The sequence below is a fragment of the Lactuca serriola genome, chromosome 5 (genome assembly GCF_051521515.1).
Source record: "Lactuca serriola cultivar US96UC23 chromosome 5, Lser_US96UC23_V15, whole genome shotgun sequence".
Lineage (NCBI taxonomy): Eukaryota > Viridiplantae > Streptophyta > Magnoliopsida > Asterales > Asteraceae > Lactuca > Lactuca serriola.
This window is the reverse complement of record NC_136412.1, coordinates 359,185,228-359,201,636: the sequence shown is the minus strand read 5'-3', so window position 1 is coordinate 359,201,636 and position 16,409 is coordinate 359,185,228. Positions and strand designations below refer to the sequence as shown.

At 36.0% G+C, this 16,409-nt stretch overlaps 1 protein-coding gene across 1 annotated transcript; it reads right to left on the bottom strand.

The window, feature by feature from the left end:
* Positions 1-13,045: 13,045 nt before the first annotated feature.
* Positions 13,046-15,942, bottom strand: LOC145052209 (uncharacterized). The gene is made up of 6 exons (XM_079000005.1): positions 15,675-15,942; positions 15,432-15,497; positions 15,201-15,290; positions 14,241-14,409; positions 13,505-13,591; positions 13,046-13,399 (listed from the first exon to the last, which is right to left on the bottom strand). Exons 1-6 carry the CDS (start codon positions 15,840-15,842, stop codon positions 13,257-13,259), a joined length of 723 nt encoding a protein of 240 aa, XP_078856131.1. The 5' UTR covers positions 15,843-15,942; the 3' UTR covers positions 13,046-13,256.
* Positions 15,943-16,409: the final 467 nt, after the last annotated feature.

The window sequence follows — 16,409 nt, the reverse complement described above, 5'->3', positions numbered from 1 at the left end:
CACCGGTGAACACATCGTTCACAAAACCTTCAGGTTATGAGCTTGCTAGCGTTCCACAGGACTGTCTAGAAAGAGTCTGTGGTTGTTATCCATACTCCGCTGAATAACTAGATCAACAACAACAACATCGAGGCCTCTCATCTGTTTATCACACATCAACTTTCTACCCATGTTCTACCCAACATATTAGATATATATATATATATATATATATATATATATATATATATATATATATTATACATAGTTTAAAACCTGTATAGCATTCTCATTCAATACATATTCCAAACAATAGATGAGACACATACACATAGCATGTATTTCATAGAGAATAAATCATATATATGAGATAGAAGAGAATGAATATACATTCACACATATAACAACAAAATATACACATAACACGTATTTCGTATAAAATACTTCGTAGTTATGCGTTAGAAGAAAGTAACTACACACTCACTTGATCAGAAGATGATCGGACAACACTACGACTTGTAGAAGTAGTATTCTTCAGTAGATCTGGAAGATCTTCACAAAAATCGGGCTCCTCGCAGGCAGAGCTTCGACTCGGGAATTTCACTTCTCGGGATCTTTGGGGCTTCGAGACTTGCTTCGGGGCTCGGGAATGATACCAGGGCTTCGGGATAAAAGTTGCACGCAAAACGGGGTAAAAACGAGTGAGAAAGAAGAGTTTGAGCAAAAGAAATCGACTGCCATCGACATCAATTTATAGGGTGCTGAAACCTCGATTACGCTGGCGTAAATCTAGGTACGCTGGGCATACTAAGCCTTACGATGGGCGTACGCGACGTCATTGCATGCGTATGCACTCGAGTGACGTCATTGCATGCGTAGCTGAGGCGGTTCCGGGTACGCTGGGCGTACTCCATTACGCTTAGCGTAACCCGATTAATCATACTTCAAAATTGCGTAACTTTCGCATACGAGCTCCGTTTTCGACGTTCTGTATATCCACGCGTAGGTGAGACTACGCTCAACAACTTTCGTTTAGACTCCGTCGGCTAATTTTGACTTTATTTTTATTATTTATTTTTAGTAGGTCTGGATAAGAAAACACCATTGTAAATTCATATCTCCTTCGTCCGACGTCCGTTTTCGTCTGTCTTTTCACCATTGCACTACTATCAACGAGATCTTTGATTCTTGTTTATATTATTTCGACCAACAATCACTCGATCTCGAATTCGAGTTTCGGGCTACATACTGTTAAGCTGAAACCTAGAAAAATCATAACTTCCTCACACTAAGTCAGATTTGGGCATTCTTTTTATGCACGCTCTCGGTTTAACGAACTCTATGAATTTTGTTTAGATCACTAAGGTTAAATATCGCTCTAACGTAAATTCACTTTTTACATCATTCAACGTCGTGTCGGTTCTGTCGCGAAACTTCGACAGATCATAACTTCTTCGTTATAACTCGGATTTCAGCATTCTTTATATATTCAGAAACCTCGTTTCAACTACTACAACATTATCCATAGATATCGACTTTATCTAATATTTCATTTTGACGCTTATTTTATATTCTTAATTCAATTAAGACACATAATTCTCAAATAATACAGTTCTATTATTTCAAAACGGGTTACAAAGGTTAACCTAGACTATTACATCAATATTAATGACAAGCCCAGAAACACAGGCGTTACAATTCTCTCCACCTTAGAATGATTCCGTCCCCGGAATCACACATCAACAAACAAATGCGGGTAGCGACTCATCATGTCATTCTCTGTCTCCCAGGTGAGATTCGGCCCATTCGTGTGTTTCCATCGGACAAGCACTAACTCGACCAACTTGCGTCGCAACTTCTTAGTCTTTCGGTCAATGATTGCCTCTGGTTCTTCAATCAACCTTTTGTTCTCATTGATTCTCAACTCCGAAAGTGGAATCATGTCGGGAACTTCTCCCGTGAACTTTCTCAAATAACACACATGGAAAGTGTTATGAATACCATTCAGTTCTTTGGGAAATTCGAGCTTGTAAGCTTGGTTCCCAATCCTCTGAAGAACTTTAAACGGTCCAATAAACCTTGGACTGAATTTTCCCCTTTTACCAAATCTTATAAGTCCCTTCCACGGTGAGACTTTAAGCAAAACCGAATCTCCAACTTCAAAAGTCATCGGTCTTTGCTTTTTGTCAGCATAGATCTTTTGACGATCCTGAGCTGATAACATTCTCTCCCTAATTATTTTCAACTTTTCCGCAGTCTGATGGACTATCTCCGGTCCCATAAACTGCTTTTCCTCAGCCTCAAGCCAACAAGACGGCGTACGACACTTCTGTCCATACAAAGCTTGATAAGGTGCCATCTTTATGCTCGAGTGGAAACTATTATTATAGGAAAATTATACCAAAGGTAAATGTTCATCCCAGTTACCTTGGAATTCCAGGGTACATGCTCTCAGCATATCTTCAAGTGTTTGTATCGTTCTTTCGCTCTGACCTTCAATCTGTGGATGGTAAGTTGTACTCAAACACAACTTGGTACCCAATTCCTCTTGTAGACTTCTCCAAAATCGCTAAGTGAAACGATTGTCACGATCTGACACAATCGTTAACGGAACACCGTGAAGCCTCACTATTTCCTTCACGTAAGAATTCGCAAGTTTTTTCATAGACCATTTCTCATTGGCTGCTATGAAATGCGCACTCTTAGTGAATCGATCAACGACCACCCAAATCATGTCGTGACCACTTTTCGTTCTGGACAGTTTAGTGACAAAATTCATAGCAATATCTTCCCATTTACCCATAGGTACAGGCAAAGGTTCTAAACTCCCGTATGGTTTCTGATGTTGTGTCTTGACTCTAGCACATGTCACACATTCGGCCACATACTTTGCAACATCAAGCTTCATCGTCGGCCACCAGTAGTAGGGTTTCAGGTCCCTATACATTTTAGTGCTACCAGGATGAATCGAGTACATGGTCTTGTGAGCTTCTTCCATCAGAAGATCTCTGACTCCTCCTGTCTTAGGTATCCAAATCTGATCTTGGTACACCTTCAGTCCATGACTATTTATACCGAACACCAACGTCTTGCCCAAACGTTCCTCCTTTCGGTCATTCTTCTCAGAAGCTTCCTCTTGAGCTTTCTTTATACTTTCCACAATGGTCGATACAGCTTCCATTCTCAACGCTCTTGGCCTTTTTCTTTCAAGATTGACTTTTCGACTAAGAGCATCAGCAACAACATTAGCTTTACCGGGGTGGTAAAGTATCTCATAGTCGTAGTCTTTAAGTAATTCTAGCCAGCGTCGTTTCCTCATATTCAATTCCTTCTAACTAAAGAGATATTGGAGACTCTTATGATCAGTGAAAAGTTTGCACTTCGTGCCATAGAGGTAATGCCTCCATATTTTCAGAGCGAAAACTACTGCTGCCAACTCCAAATCATGAGTCGGGTAGTTCTTTTCATGCTCCTTCAATTGTCGAGATGCATATGTGATCACCTTATCTCTTTGGGTCAAAACACAACCCAATCCAACACTAGACGCATCGCTATAAACAGTGAAGTCTTCAACTCCATCGGGTAGAGAAAGAATCGGTGCCTCACATAGCTTCTTCTTTAGCTCTCGAATGCTTCTTTATGCTTATCATTCCAAGCATACGTAGCTCCTTTGTGGGTCAAAGTTGTTAATGGACTAACAATCGAAGAAAAGCATTGGATAAACCTTCGGTAATATCCGGCTAATCCCAAAAAGCTTCGGATCTCCATGGGACTTTTCGGTTGTTCCCACTTCATTACAACTTCAATCTTTGTTGGATCAACCATTATCCCTTCTTGGTTAACCACGTGACCCAAAAATTGGACTTCTCAAATCCAAAAATCACATTTGGAGAACTTAGCATACAGTTTCTCCTTCTTCAAGACTTCCAACACTTCTCGCAAGTGTCTACCATGCTCCTCTTGGCTTTTCGAGTAAATCAGAATGTCATCTATGAACACTATTACAGATTTATCAAGGAACGGATTACAAACCCTGTTCATTAAATCCATGAATGTGGCCGGAGCATTGGTTAGTCCAAATGACATGACCAAAAACTCATAGTGTCCATATCGTGTTCTGAATGCAGTCTTCTCTATATCCCGCTCTCTTAGTTTTAGCTGATGATATCCTGACCTTAGGTCGATCTTTGAAAAATAACTTGAACCTTGTAGTTGATCGAACAATTCATCAATCCTTGGCAACGAATATCTATTCTTTATCGTTGCCTTGTTCAGCTCTCTGTAATCGATGCACATTCTAATACTTCCATCTTTCTTCTTCACGAATAACACCGGAGCTCCCCAGGGTGATGAACTAGGTCTAATGAAACCTTTGTCCAATAACTCCTGAAGTTGCATCATAAGCTCCTTCATCTCTGTCGGTGCTAATCGGTAAGGTGCTTTTGCTATTGGCATCGTCCTTGGTAACAAGTCTATTCTAAACTCCACTTGTCTATCAGGCGGTAATCCGGGAAGATCTTCGGGAAATACTTCCGGATAATCACACACGACAGGAATGCTCCGCATCTCCTTTTTCTCCTTCTTAGCATCGATCACAAATGCCAAATACGATGTACATCCTTTGGCCAAACACTTTCTGGCTTTCATTAGAGAAATGATCCCATAACTTACTCTGCATTTGTCCCCATACACCATGAATGACTCTTTCCCTGGCGGGTTTACTTTGACTATCTTCTTTCTGCATAATATCTCGGCGTCATTGGCGCTAAGTCAATCCATTCCCAACACGATGTCGAAACCGTTCAGATCTATAGACAATAATTCCTCGTGGAACTTATTCCCATTCAAGTCAATTAAGATGTTTTTCATACAATGGCTAACAGGTACAAACTTGCCACTAGCAATTTCGACTAATAAAGCATTATCTAGTCTATCAACAGGAAAAGCTAGTTTTCTACCAAATTCATGCGAAATAAAGGAGTAGTTGGCTCTAGAATCAAATAAAATTTGGGCAGGCAATTTGTTTACGAGAAAGGTACCTGAAGTGACATTAGCTTCATCTGTAGCAGCTTCCAGTGTCATCTGGAATGCCCCTCCTCACCACAACCATAGCAAACTTTTTTGGTGAGGGTGCATTCGTTAGCATAATGCCCTAGCTTTCCACATTTGAAGCATGTGGCTTCCTCGCCACATTTCCCATGATGCTTTTTCTTGCATTTGTTGCACCATTTCGCTTCGCCTCCTCTACCTCCTCTCGAACTAGACTTCGAGAATTTACCCTTTTTGCTGGACCCCGAGGGTCTATCCATTTTCCTCTTTTCACCAACCTCTGACCTCTCCAGACCTTTCTCCCTGATCTGGGTCTCAACATTTCTCTGGGTCTCAACATTTCTAGAAGCCTAGATGGCGGCTTTCAATGTGGTTGCTTGCTTAACCATTGGACCATAGTCTGCTGGTAGTCCGAGGGCAAACTTGTTGACCTTAGAGATTTTTGTTGGTACTAAATATGGGATAAGCTTCATCTTTTTTGTGAAACTCACAGCGTATTCAGTAATGCTCAATTTCCCCTTCTTCAAATTCTGAAACTCATTATTGATTTCCAAACTGTCTTGCTCGGAGCAGTATTGCAGTTTCAGTTGTTCCACAAAGTCTTCCCAAGACATTTTGCTCGCTTCTCCCTTGGGCATAGATTCAGCTAACAGCTTCCACCACCTCAACATGCCAGATTTTAGCAGAAGGATCGCAAGAGCGGTCTTCTCCCTATTGCTGCATTCGCAACTTTCAAACATTGTCTCCATTTCGGAGATCCAGTCCATAACTTGCACCGGCGTCGGGCTTCTGGATAGACATGGTGGTTTGGATGCCATGAAATCCTTGTACTTACACCCACGCCCATCATTTCCTCCATACTGGTTGTTGTGTCTAACCACCGGTGGGTTGGCTTGACCAACAATTCCACTGAATTTTTCTCCCTCTGAGTGCCCTCCATTCTCCTCGGGCTCTTCCACTTGAATTGACGGTTCTTCACGATTCTGCCTAAGCAGACGTCTTTTTTCTTCCATCTAACGATCCAACATCATTTGAATCGTCATTTGTACACCAGCCATTGTTATCGGCTCAGGTGCTACTGCTACGACACGTATTTGCTCAATCACCAGTGGTTGATTCCTGTTTTCATCAGCATTTCCCACTCCATTCCTCGTTCTCACCATCTTTGATCTATACACCGAATAATGTGAAATTAGATCCTCATTCACGATAGATATTCAAATCATCCTTATCACTCCGAAACGTTTACATGTTAGTTCTAATATCGTAACCATACGCTTAGAATCCTACACACATAAGGTTTCCAAATCCGGTTGACAACAAACCATAGATCCGAACAAATAATATCATATATGGCAACATATAACATTTAGCAAATAAAAGCATTTTAGGAAACTTTCCTAAAATAAACTAGTGCTCGTGTCTGAAATATAATAGACACACATCTAACAACCTTCACTTAGCATTCTAAGTTTAAGTCTAGAAATCCTACAAATTCCTAGTTCGCTTAAACTAATGCTCTAATATCAACTGTGACATCCCCAAAATCACGGCCATAAAAGACCGGTTTAATTTATGCTTTTAAAATAATTTCAAAGTAAATCCTTTTCATTTAAAAGAGTTGCAGAATTTGTTCCCAAAAACAAAGTATGATAAAATAATATTTACCAAAGCATTTCATAAAGAAATGTTTTTTCATTATATGATCAAAACTCGGGATGTCATGTTCTGATACAGACACAAAAGCATAAACAACAAAAGATAGACCATACAACAGTTACATATAACAACTGGTCTAATAAGTAATAAACAAAATAACTTGATGATTCATCCATCTTATGCCCTCGTGCCACTTCCTGTAATACAAATAAACTGAGTGGGTCAGGCTTGGGAGCCTGGTGAACATATAGGGTTTTCAACCCGCAATAAATAATTATATTTACTTTTACCAACCAACAATAACCCGATTACCCATTCCCGTTATCCTCACTTTACGTCCCTAAAACAACATCTATCTCAAGGGACCTAATCTAGGATTTTCATCGGGACAGACATTACTGCAAAGGGGTTTCCTCAACAGTAGATGTCCTAAAGGCAACCATGAGGGGGATAGAGTACACCGGTGAACACATCATTCACAACACCTACAGGTTATGAGCCTGCTAACGTTCCACAAGGCTGTCTAGAAAAAGTATGTGGTCGTTATCCGTACTCTGCTGAATAACTAGATCAACAACAATAACATCGAGGACTTTCATCTGTTTATCACACATCAACTATCTACCCATGTTCTACCCAACATATTAGTAGATAAAAATATATATTTTTTATACATAGTTTAAAACCAGTATAGCATTCTCATTCAATACATATTCCAAACAATAGATGAGACACATACACATAGCACATATTTCATAGAGAATAAATCATATCTATGAGATAGAAGAGAATGAATATAAATTCACGCATATGACAACAAAATATACACATAACACGTATTTCGTATAAAATACTTCATATTTATGCGTTAGAAGAAAGTAACAACACACTCACTTGATCAGAAGATGATCGGACAACACTACGACTTGTAGAAGTAGTATTCTTTGGTAGATCTGGAAGATCTTCACAAAAACCGGGCTCCTCGCAGGCAAAGCTTCAGCTCGGGAATTTCACTTCTCGGGATCTTCAGGGCTTCGGGACTTGCTTCGGGGCTCGGGAATGATATCGGGGCTTCGGGATATAAGTTGCACGCAAAACAGGGTAAAAATGAGTGAGAGAGAAGAGTATGAGCAAAAGAAATCGGCTGCCATCGACATCTATTTATAGGGTGCTGAAACCTCGATTACGTTGGGCGTAAATCTAGGTACGTTGGGCGTACTCAATACGTTGGGCATACTAAGCCTTACGTTGGGCGTACGCGACGTCATTGCATGCGTATGCACTTGAGTGACGTCATTGCATGCGTAGCTGAGGCGGTTCCGGGTACGCTGGGCGTACTCCATTACGCTTAGCGTAACCCGATTAATCAAACTTCAAAATTGCGTAACTTTCGCATACGAGCTCCGTTTTCGACGTTCTGTATATCCACGCGTAGGTGAGACTATGCTCTACAACTTTCGTTTAGATCCGTCGGCTAATTTTGACTTTATTTTTATTATTTATTTTTAGTAGGTCTGGATAAGAAAACACCATTGTAAATTCATATCTCCTTCGTCCGACGTCCGTTTTCGTCTGTCTTTTCACCATTGCACTACTATCAACGAGATCTTTGATTCTTGTTTATATTGTTTCGACCAACAATCACTCGATCTCGAATTCGAGTTTCGGGCTACATACTGTTAAGCTGAAACCTAGAAAAATCATAACTTCCTCACACTAAGTCAGATTTGGGCATTCTTTTTATGCATGCTCTCGGTTTAACGAACTCTACGAATTTTGTTTAGATCACTAAGGTTAAATATCGCTCTAACGTAAATTCACTTTTTACGTCATTCAACGTCGTGCCGGTTTTGTCGCGAAACTTCGACTGATCATAACTTCTTCGTTATAACTCGGATTTCAGCATTCTTTATATATTCAGAAACCTCGTTTCAACTACTACAACATTATCCATATATATTGGCTTTATCTAATATTTCATTTTGACGCTTATTTTATATTCTTAATTCAATTAAGACACACAATTAAGCACAAGACACATAATACTCAAATAATACACTTCTATTATTTCAAAACGGGTTACAAAGGTTAACCTAGACTATTACATCAATATTAATGACAAGCCCAGAAACACAGGCGTTACAGTTTTGGGAGATCTTGACTTGGTGCTTAGAGGATATGTTGTTGATCTACGCTTTAGGGTGCGCCATCACTAGATGAGTGTTATGTTGAACTCTCGTTTATCTCAATTGCAACAATATTGGCTAATAAAAGGTATAAAACCCTAAATTATGCTTTTAGCCTTTTAGGTTTAGCTTACCTTGTAAGTTTCATTGAACATGGATTCATTCTTGGATTTAGATCTTCTTTTGCTTTGTGCTTCCATTGCGTTTTTGTATGTTTATAAATTAATCTAAATCTAATTTCTATCATTTTACATATACATATGTCTTTGTAACATCCTCAAATTTGGTCTAGAAGTTTTAACTATTTTTTAGTAAAATATTTTGTTAAAAAAATAAATATAATAAAATCAAAATAAATCAATTAAATGATTTAAAATAGATAAGTATATATTAATGATAAATGTGGTCATAAAAATCAATTAGAAGTTTAATAGAGTCAAATTTAAATAAATCTTGTTAGAAGGATTAAAGTTGTTAATTTATCTAACTTGAGATTTGACTCGTTTTGACCAAATGGGACTTGAATGTCATAAGTTATATGAGGAATGTTTAGTTAGGGAAACATTAAGTTTCTAGTTAGTGTTGGTGGCTAAATTAAGAAAAAAAAAATAGGATTTGAGGGGAATTTCTTTCCAATTTCCCAAATATTTGAAATTATATATGTCTCCCTTTTCATTCAGTGATTTCATCCAAAGTCCAATTGATGAAGATCTAGTCAGGTTCTCTCCGTCTCCTAGCTTCATGAGTAGATTTCTTCCTTAATCTCTTTTTAATCTAGGGTTTATGTAAACCTTCAAGTCCAAATTCTCCTTGATTGAGTTTATAACATTCATCATCTTCCATGACCATTCTCCAAGAAACAACTTCCATCGTGGATGTTTATTTGGAGTTTTGATGGTGATTTAGGGTTCTCTAACCCTATGTTTTCTAAGATCTGATATCAAGGATCATTATGTGCTTATCAGTTAATTCTTATGTGTGTAATGATGGGTTTTGAGCATTCTAACACTCATATAGTGTGCATACAACCCTAGAAACCTTGGATATATGTTTTCTTTATTATACATGCAAATATTCATTTTCCAAGGTTTCATCCTAACTAGCATGTGATTGGGGTACATGTAATATAAAAAAAACTACTAGAATGACATACCTTTCTTGTTGCTTGAATTCCTTAAGACCTTGTGAGCCTAGCACCCCAAATTTGATGCCTCAAATGCTTCACACAACGCCACAACTCTTGGAATAACTTGAGAGAAGTATACTTGTGCACAAATTCGGCTAGACCTCTTTTCTTATGTCTTAGTTGCCAATTTTGCTCCATATTAGTTTCTTTATATAGTGTGTCACATGTAGGGTTACACCATGTAAACCCTAATGTGCATGGCTTTTCATTTCCCCATGATCCATGGGTTTTAACCTCCATGGAGCATCCATGGAGCACCCAATGGGACCTAGCCCAATCTGATGAATCATGGATCATAAGCCCACTATATAAGAATGAATGATTTACATAATCAATCCCCATATATTTAGTAAGTCTCTTTTGATCACAAAATTAATTCCAAATTAATTCTTGATCAATACTAATTAAATAATATGATTTCATATTAATATATTAGAACTTATAATATATTAACAAATCATAAGTGTCCTTTTTCTTATTTTGTCTATCCAATTGTTGCGATGCCATGCAACCCAAATGGACCATGCCAAGTCGGGTCAAGTTCATACTAAATATAGTTATGGACTTAGACACCTTATCTAACATGTAATTCCCTCTAGTTCATCTTGAGGTTGCTATTTGCTCAATAGATGGTTAAATTCCATCTCCAATGATGGAATTTGGGTGATATAAACCTTAATCTCTATGTATGAGTTGTACAAGTGTTGTAATGGCTTGTACCTTAACTTCTGGATGCATGTATGTATTCAAATCCATGAAATCTTATTTAATGTGATAGTTTATATGTGGATCCTAGTTATGATTATATTTTTACAATGAAGTAACGATTAAAATTGGTGATTCCAGTGGTGAATCACCATTGTAATGTAACAAACATGATTTTAAAGCAAGTTTAATTTCAAATAAGAATTTGGTTTGATAAATGAAGCATATGAAGTTAATTTAAGATGTTTTTGGATTTATCAAAGAGTATTTTAAATGAATTAAATGAAATTGTAAATTCATCAAGGAATTAGAATCAATACAACACCTTAGTTGTGTTGTGATCAAAATGAATAAAATGGAATCATAACTTGGGAAAAGAATTGAGTATTACAAGGGTTATCAAGAGGATTAGAAGTTTATTTGGTGTTAATTAAGTGATTATAATATTTGTTGGTGAAGTTTAAAGATATTAAGAACTTATTGATCAAAGTTGGTAATTTAGGTTTACCTGAACTTCTTTATAACTCCCATGACCTTGAAAGGTCTTAATTTTTAAGTGAATTAGATGTATTCAAGTTCAAAACATGTTTCTCACACTTATTAAATCCATATTTGGGAAAGTTTCAAGATCATTGGATACATTGAGATCAAAGTAGGATGTCTAAAAATGGAAAAGTTATCGTTATTGGTTTGTTAGGCGTGGCGCGGGCTGTTTTGGTCTGGGAGTCGTATTTCAACCAAACTTGTTTTGCTTATAACTTTTTCATACTGACTTGAAATCCCACGATTTTCACCTATATTTATGTTTTAGAATATTATGAAACCATAAAATTTCACATTTGGAATTAAGAGCTTAGTAATTGACTTAACAGGGTTTTGACACACCTATTGTATTCATATGTAAGACTTGAGTTCTCAACTTATTTGTGAAAAATAAATGAAGTATTAGAAGTATAGCTTTGGACCAAGGTGAGTACATATCGAGAGTACAAGTCATATATTACCATACTAGAAAATATTTTGAGGTATTACTTATACTTAAATAACCTTGAATGTTATGTGGCCTAATGACATATGTGTTCATAGCATGAATATATATTTTGGACTTGTTTTAGTTTGGGAAAATGATATATGATTTGGAGCATTCTTACTTGCGCATTGCATGTAAGATAGGTTTTGAGAGTGGATTTATGGACAAATGGATGGGTTTTGAGAGTCCTTATGCACAATGCTTCAGGATGGACTTTACAAACACATTCACTGGAATACATATTTATCCTAAAGAACAAAGGGCATGGCCCCCATGAGGTTATGGCCTCAACAACGGTAGTAAGTAGGAAGTTTACCCGGAATTAGTCGGGAAATTTGTCCCTGAGATTGAAAGGAGATTATATGAAAGTAGTGGATTGGGTTTGGGTTAGTTACATATGCATTTGTATGGTTTTTATTTTATGCACTTATCCTAAACTCTTAACTATATCATTATACTTATGAAAGGATATTATACGAAAGTATGAAATGGTTTTTGGAAAAAGGTTGTTATGTTGAAAAAAGATTATGAAAGAAAAGATATTCAAATGTTTTTAGGAATCTAGACTTAGAAATTGGGTATTGCAATCACAATTCCATTCTATAGTCGGTATTGCACACTTGACTCTCCAAACCTAACATATTATTTTGACATGTAGTCGTAGATAAAGTTAAAGACCTTATTTAGCAATGTTGGACATTTATAAGGCCATAATGTGTATGGTTCACTTTATAAAGTTATGATGATATTGAATGTAACACTCTTGTTCCCATTTTTCCAAAACTTATGTTTTAATGGTTTCAGACCAAATTTCACATTGAGATTTTCAAAATAATTCAGACGATTTTAATGTTTTTGAAAATAACTTCATTTCTACCCGATTCATATGAGAGGCGTTATAGCATTACCAATTTTTAGTTGGGACTTAGATCCATGCTCGACATATTGTACATACTAATGTCATCTTAAACCATGTCTTTAAAACATCATGGGTGTGTAATGGCTCGTAAAGCTTGAAGCTCAAAATTACTGTCACGCCATGTATCATGTCATTTATAGCCATGCTTATAAATGTATGTGTAAGAAATTCAAAATCATGTAACCCTTCTAAACGATATTGATTATTTGATCCCTAAATAATCAAATATTTATAAGCAACTTATTTTTATCCAAATTGTTAAAACTTAAAAAAATATCATAATGATGAGAAAATCAATAACAATACACACATCCTTACACCCTCTAAAACTATGATTATAATTTACTTATATTCAATTACAATAACTTACAACATAAAAACAATGGGATTGAACTTATTTGGTACCGAATTAATGATATAACCAACAACGACATTTTTATTCTATTCAAGTACATGATTGAATATTAACCAAGAGCATTAAGTACATTCCACAAGGGTTTTTATGTATATGGGGTGGTATATAGTTTCGTATCAGATGTGGTTCTAGTAAGTCCATTCTTTAGGGAGAAATATTTCCGGTGAAGAACTTCGGTTTTGAGAGATGACACAGAATTGGCTCGATACATCCCTACTCTTTTTGTTTCTAATTCGATCACACTCTAAACCCTTTACATTATTGTTATAATCTGAAACAATTCAATGTGATTTTAAATTAACTTCCATTGATGAAAACGTTTTTGAAAGGATAATTTTCAAAATATCATAATCAAATAGGGTGAAGATATGTGTACCTCGTGGCTTGATTTGCAAGCCTAATCCGTGCACATTGAGGTTTAATGCTTGGACTACACGAGACGGAAGGAGAACTGGAGCAAATGCTGCATAAAACCACACCCACTCTTTATAAAGAGACCAAATCGACAAAAAAAAAAAAAAAAAAAAAAAAAAGCCCACTAAAAAACAATATTTGCAATATCCTCTAATAACTATTATTTATCTACTACAAGGGTGTAACGTTTTTATTGTTTGTTGTAAGTAAATTACTAGTATAATATTTGGATCAAAATTGGAAAACTAAGCAATACTTAAGGACCAAACGTTGTAATTGAAGAACAAAAACGTTACGTGTACCTCAAATAATAACAATAGGAGAGTTTTCTGTTCAAAAAATAAACTTATTTTTATCTTTACAATATGAAAGTTTTTTCAATTGGCCTATTTATAAGTCACACAATAATGGTCTATTTACAGTTTGTAAAAAACCTATAAGACCCACTTTACTTTTGACAAAAGTTTGTTAATTAACAACGTTTTTAAAAAGAAGAAGAAAAAAAAAAAAAAAAAAAAAACTTTGGTTTGGAAACTCATCCAAAAACTTTTTCAATTTTCAATAGATTTTTTGTTTTAAAAATTCCCAAAATATACAATCATATTGTGTATGTTGTAGTCGTTTGGAGAGAAGTAGAGGTATATTCGTTCTAGCCATTTAATATTTTTATTTTGTTTGATAACAAGACAAAAATATACCTGGTTTTCTGGGTTTTTCTATATTGGTTCCTGCTGTACGAGGAAGGAAAACTCCAGTACCGCATGATCTTTGGCTAGAATCTAGAAATACGGCTTGCATTCCAGGTCCTCCAGCTGCCCAATTTGTAGGATGTTTGGGTTTTTGATCCTTTGAAAAACTTTTCCAGTGCTAACAACACAAAAACAAAAACATTTACCATTAAAATTAATGTTCAGATTATATCAATTCAATTCATTTATCTTCGATGGCAATGGAGTGTTAAAATGCATAACAAATAGTTCGAGCATATGTCATCTTCTATGTTATTTTTTTGAAAGATAAACAAATTGATGTATTAAAAGCATAAAAATCCATTAATTCTATTTGGTCAAACTTGATGCCAAATTGTTAACTTCTCTTATTGGGGAGATTCCGAATCTTTCAGCTTCGTCTTATGCCATAACTTAATTGGGGAGATTCAGAATCTTTTTATTGTGTTTAATTTGCCATTGGTTGCTTGATTCATGCCTAATATGTATTTATTTTTTTATGTTTAGGGGAATACAATTTTTAAAGTGCCTTTAGCTAAAACTTCATAATCAAAACATATCTATAATATAAATTATTTGTTTCCTAAAAAGATACGATCAATTTATTCATCTTAGATATGGTGAAACTATAATCAAAACCTAGAAATACGATTATATGACTATAAATATATATATTTTGGCTTTGAAACTTGAAACAGATATGTAGGCAGCATGTGTAATCATGAATTTATCAAGTTGACTATTTTTTTTTCTAGGAGCTAAAAAACTTATTCAACGGGATCCATTTCCTCATCAATGCTGGATAATCGTTTATCCCTAACCAACCTATTAGAATCTCCAGGAATCTCTAACACGACGTAAACAGTTTATATTTTCTCTCTCCATGCTTTGTGTGTGTGTGTGTGTGTCATGCTGTATGAAATTAATTACCGGAGGTGACGGAAGCAATGGAGGTTGCGCGGCAGCTGCTGACTTCCGAACAGTCGGAGGTTGATGTCTGTGCTTATTATAACTCCGCTGCTGTTATCATCAGAATAATCACACATAAGCACAATTTATTCAAATAGTACTAATTTTCGCCAAAAGCTGAACCGATTGAAAACACCGGATGCATTAATTGCATTCAAATCAGAGAAAAAAAATTAAAAACTGTGTCTATACCTTAAAATAGAAATGATGATCGTCGTCTACACATGCTTCGATAGCGTCGTTGAGAATGCTCCGCCGCTGTTATCATTAAAATATTCGAATGAAAATCAATAAATAATACTAATTCTCTCTGAAAACGCAACCTATATTGTGCGCGAATCATCCCAAATAGAACTATAAATTTTCGCAAAAACTGAATCGATGTATATCGATCACATTCAAACCAGAAACAATTGAGAAACTGTGTCTACGTACCTTTGAAAATAAAAGATGATCGTCTTCTCCAGAATCTCCACATGCTTCAGTAACGTCGTTGATAACGTTCGTCGGAAGCCATGGCGATCCTAATTCGCTTCCGGATTCATACAAATGAACAGCTTCATCGCTTTCTTCCACCATAATCGGTTGGTTTTCTGCGATCATGAAGTGATTGGAGATCGGAGATAGTGAATTTGGGGAGGAGTTAGAGGGAATGTGGATTTCCAACTCTGAACCTGCAATGTAACTACTTATACTTGCCACCCCTTATATATGAGGTGAGAGGATTTATATAGTGACGGATACCGTTCCTGTATTTTCTCCGTATATAGTTTCTTTCTGTATTATAGTCTTCACATAAGCGCGTGTCAACCACGTGTCTTAGTTTTATGCAAAATACCGTAAATACCCTTCTCTTTTTTATTGCTAACCAAAAATCACATACATCACCCATGAAGTCACTGTTATAGTGTTATGGGTTAAAAACTTAAAATATGTAAAAGAAAATTTAGTTAAATATTTTGAGTTAAAATAGGTTGAAAGTCGATCGAAATCCATTTGTAATACATACAATCAATTGATTATTATTATATAGTTTTTGTAATTACGTATGATATAATAATTATTTATATATATAAAAAAAAGATAAATATATATTTAAAATAAAACTAATCATATTACTGTTTCGAACTCGTTCCATTCACTTGACCACCTCTAGTAACTACTCTTTTT

What these genes read in the sequence shown, in the direction of transcription:
- LOC145052209 (XM_079000005.1), bottom strand. Translation starts at nt 15,842, where the DNA reads ATGATCGCAGAAAACCAACCGATTATGGTGGAAGAAAGCGATGAAGCT. An exon ending in ATCATCTTTTATTTTCAAAG is followed by an intron (nt 15,498 to 15,674) that starts GTACGTAGACAC and finishes TAATGATAACAG; the next exon opens with CGGCGGAGCATTCTCAACGA. An exon ending in AGAAAAACCCAGAAAACCAG is followed by an intron (nt 13,592 to 14,240) that starts GTATATTTTTGT and finishes GGTTTTATGCAG; the next exon opens with CATTTGCTCCAGTTCTCCTT.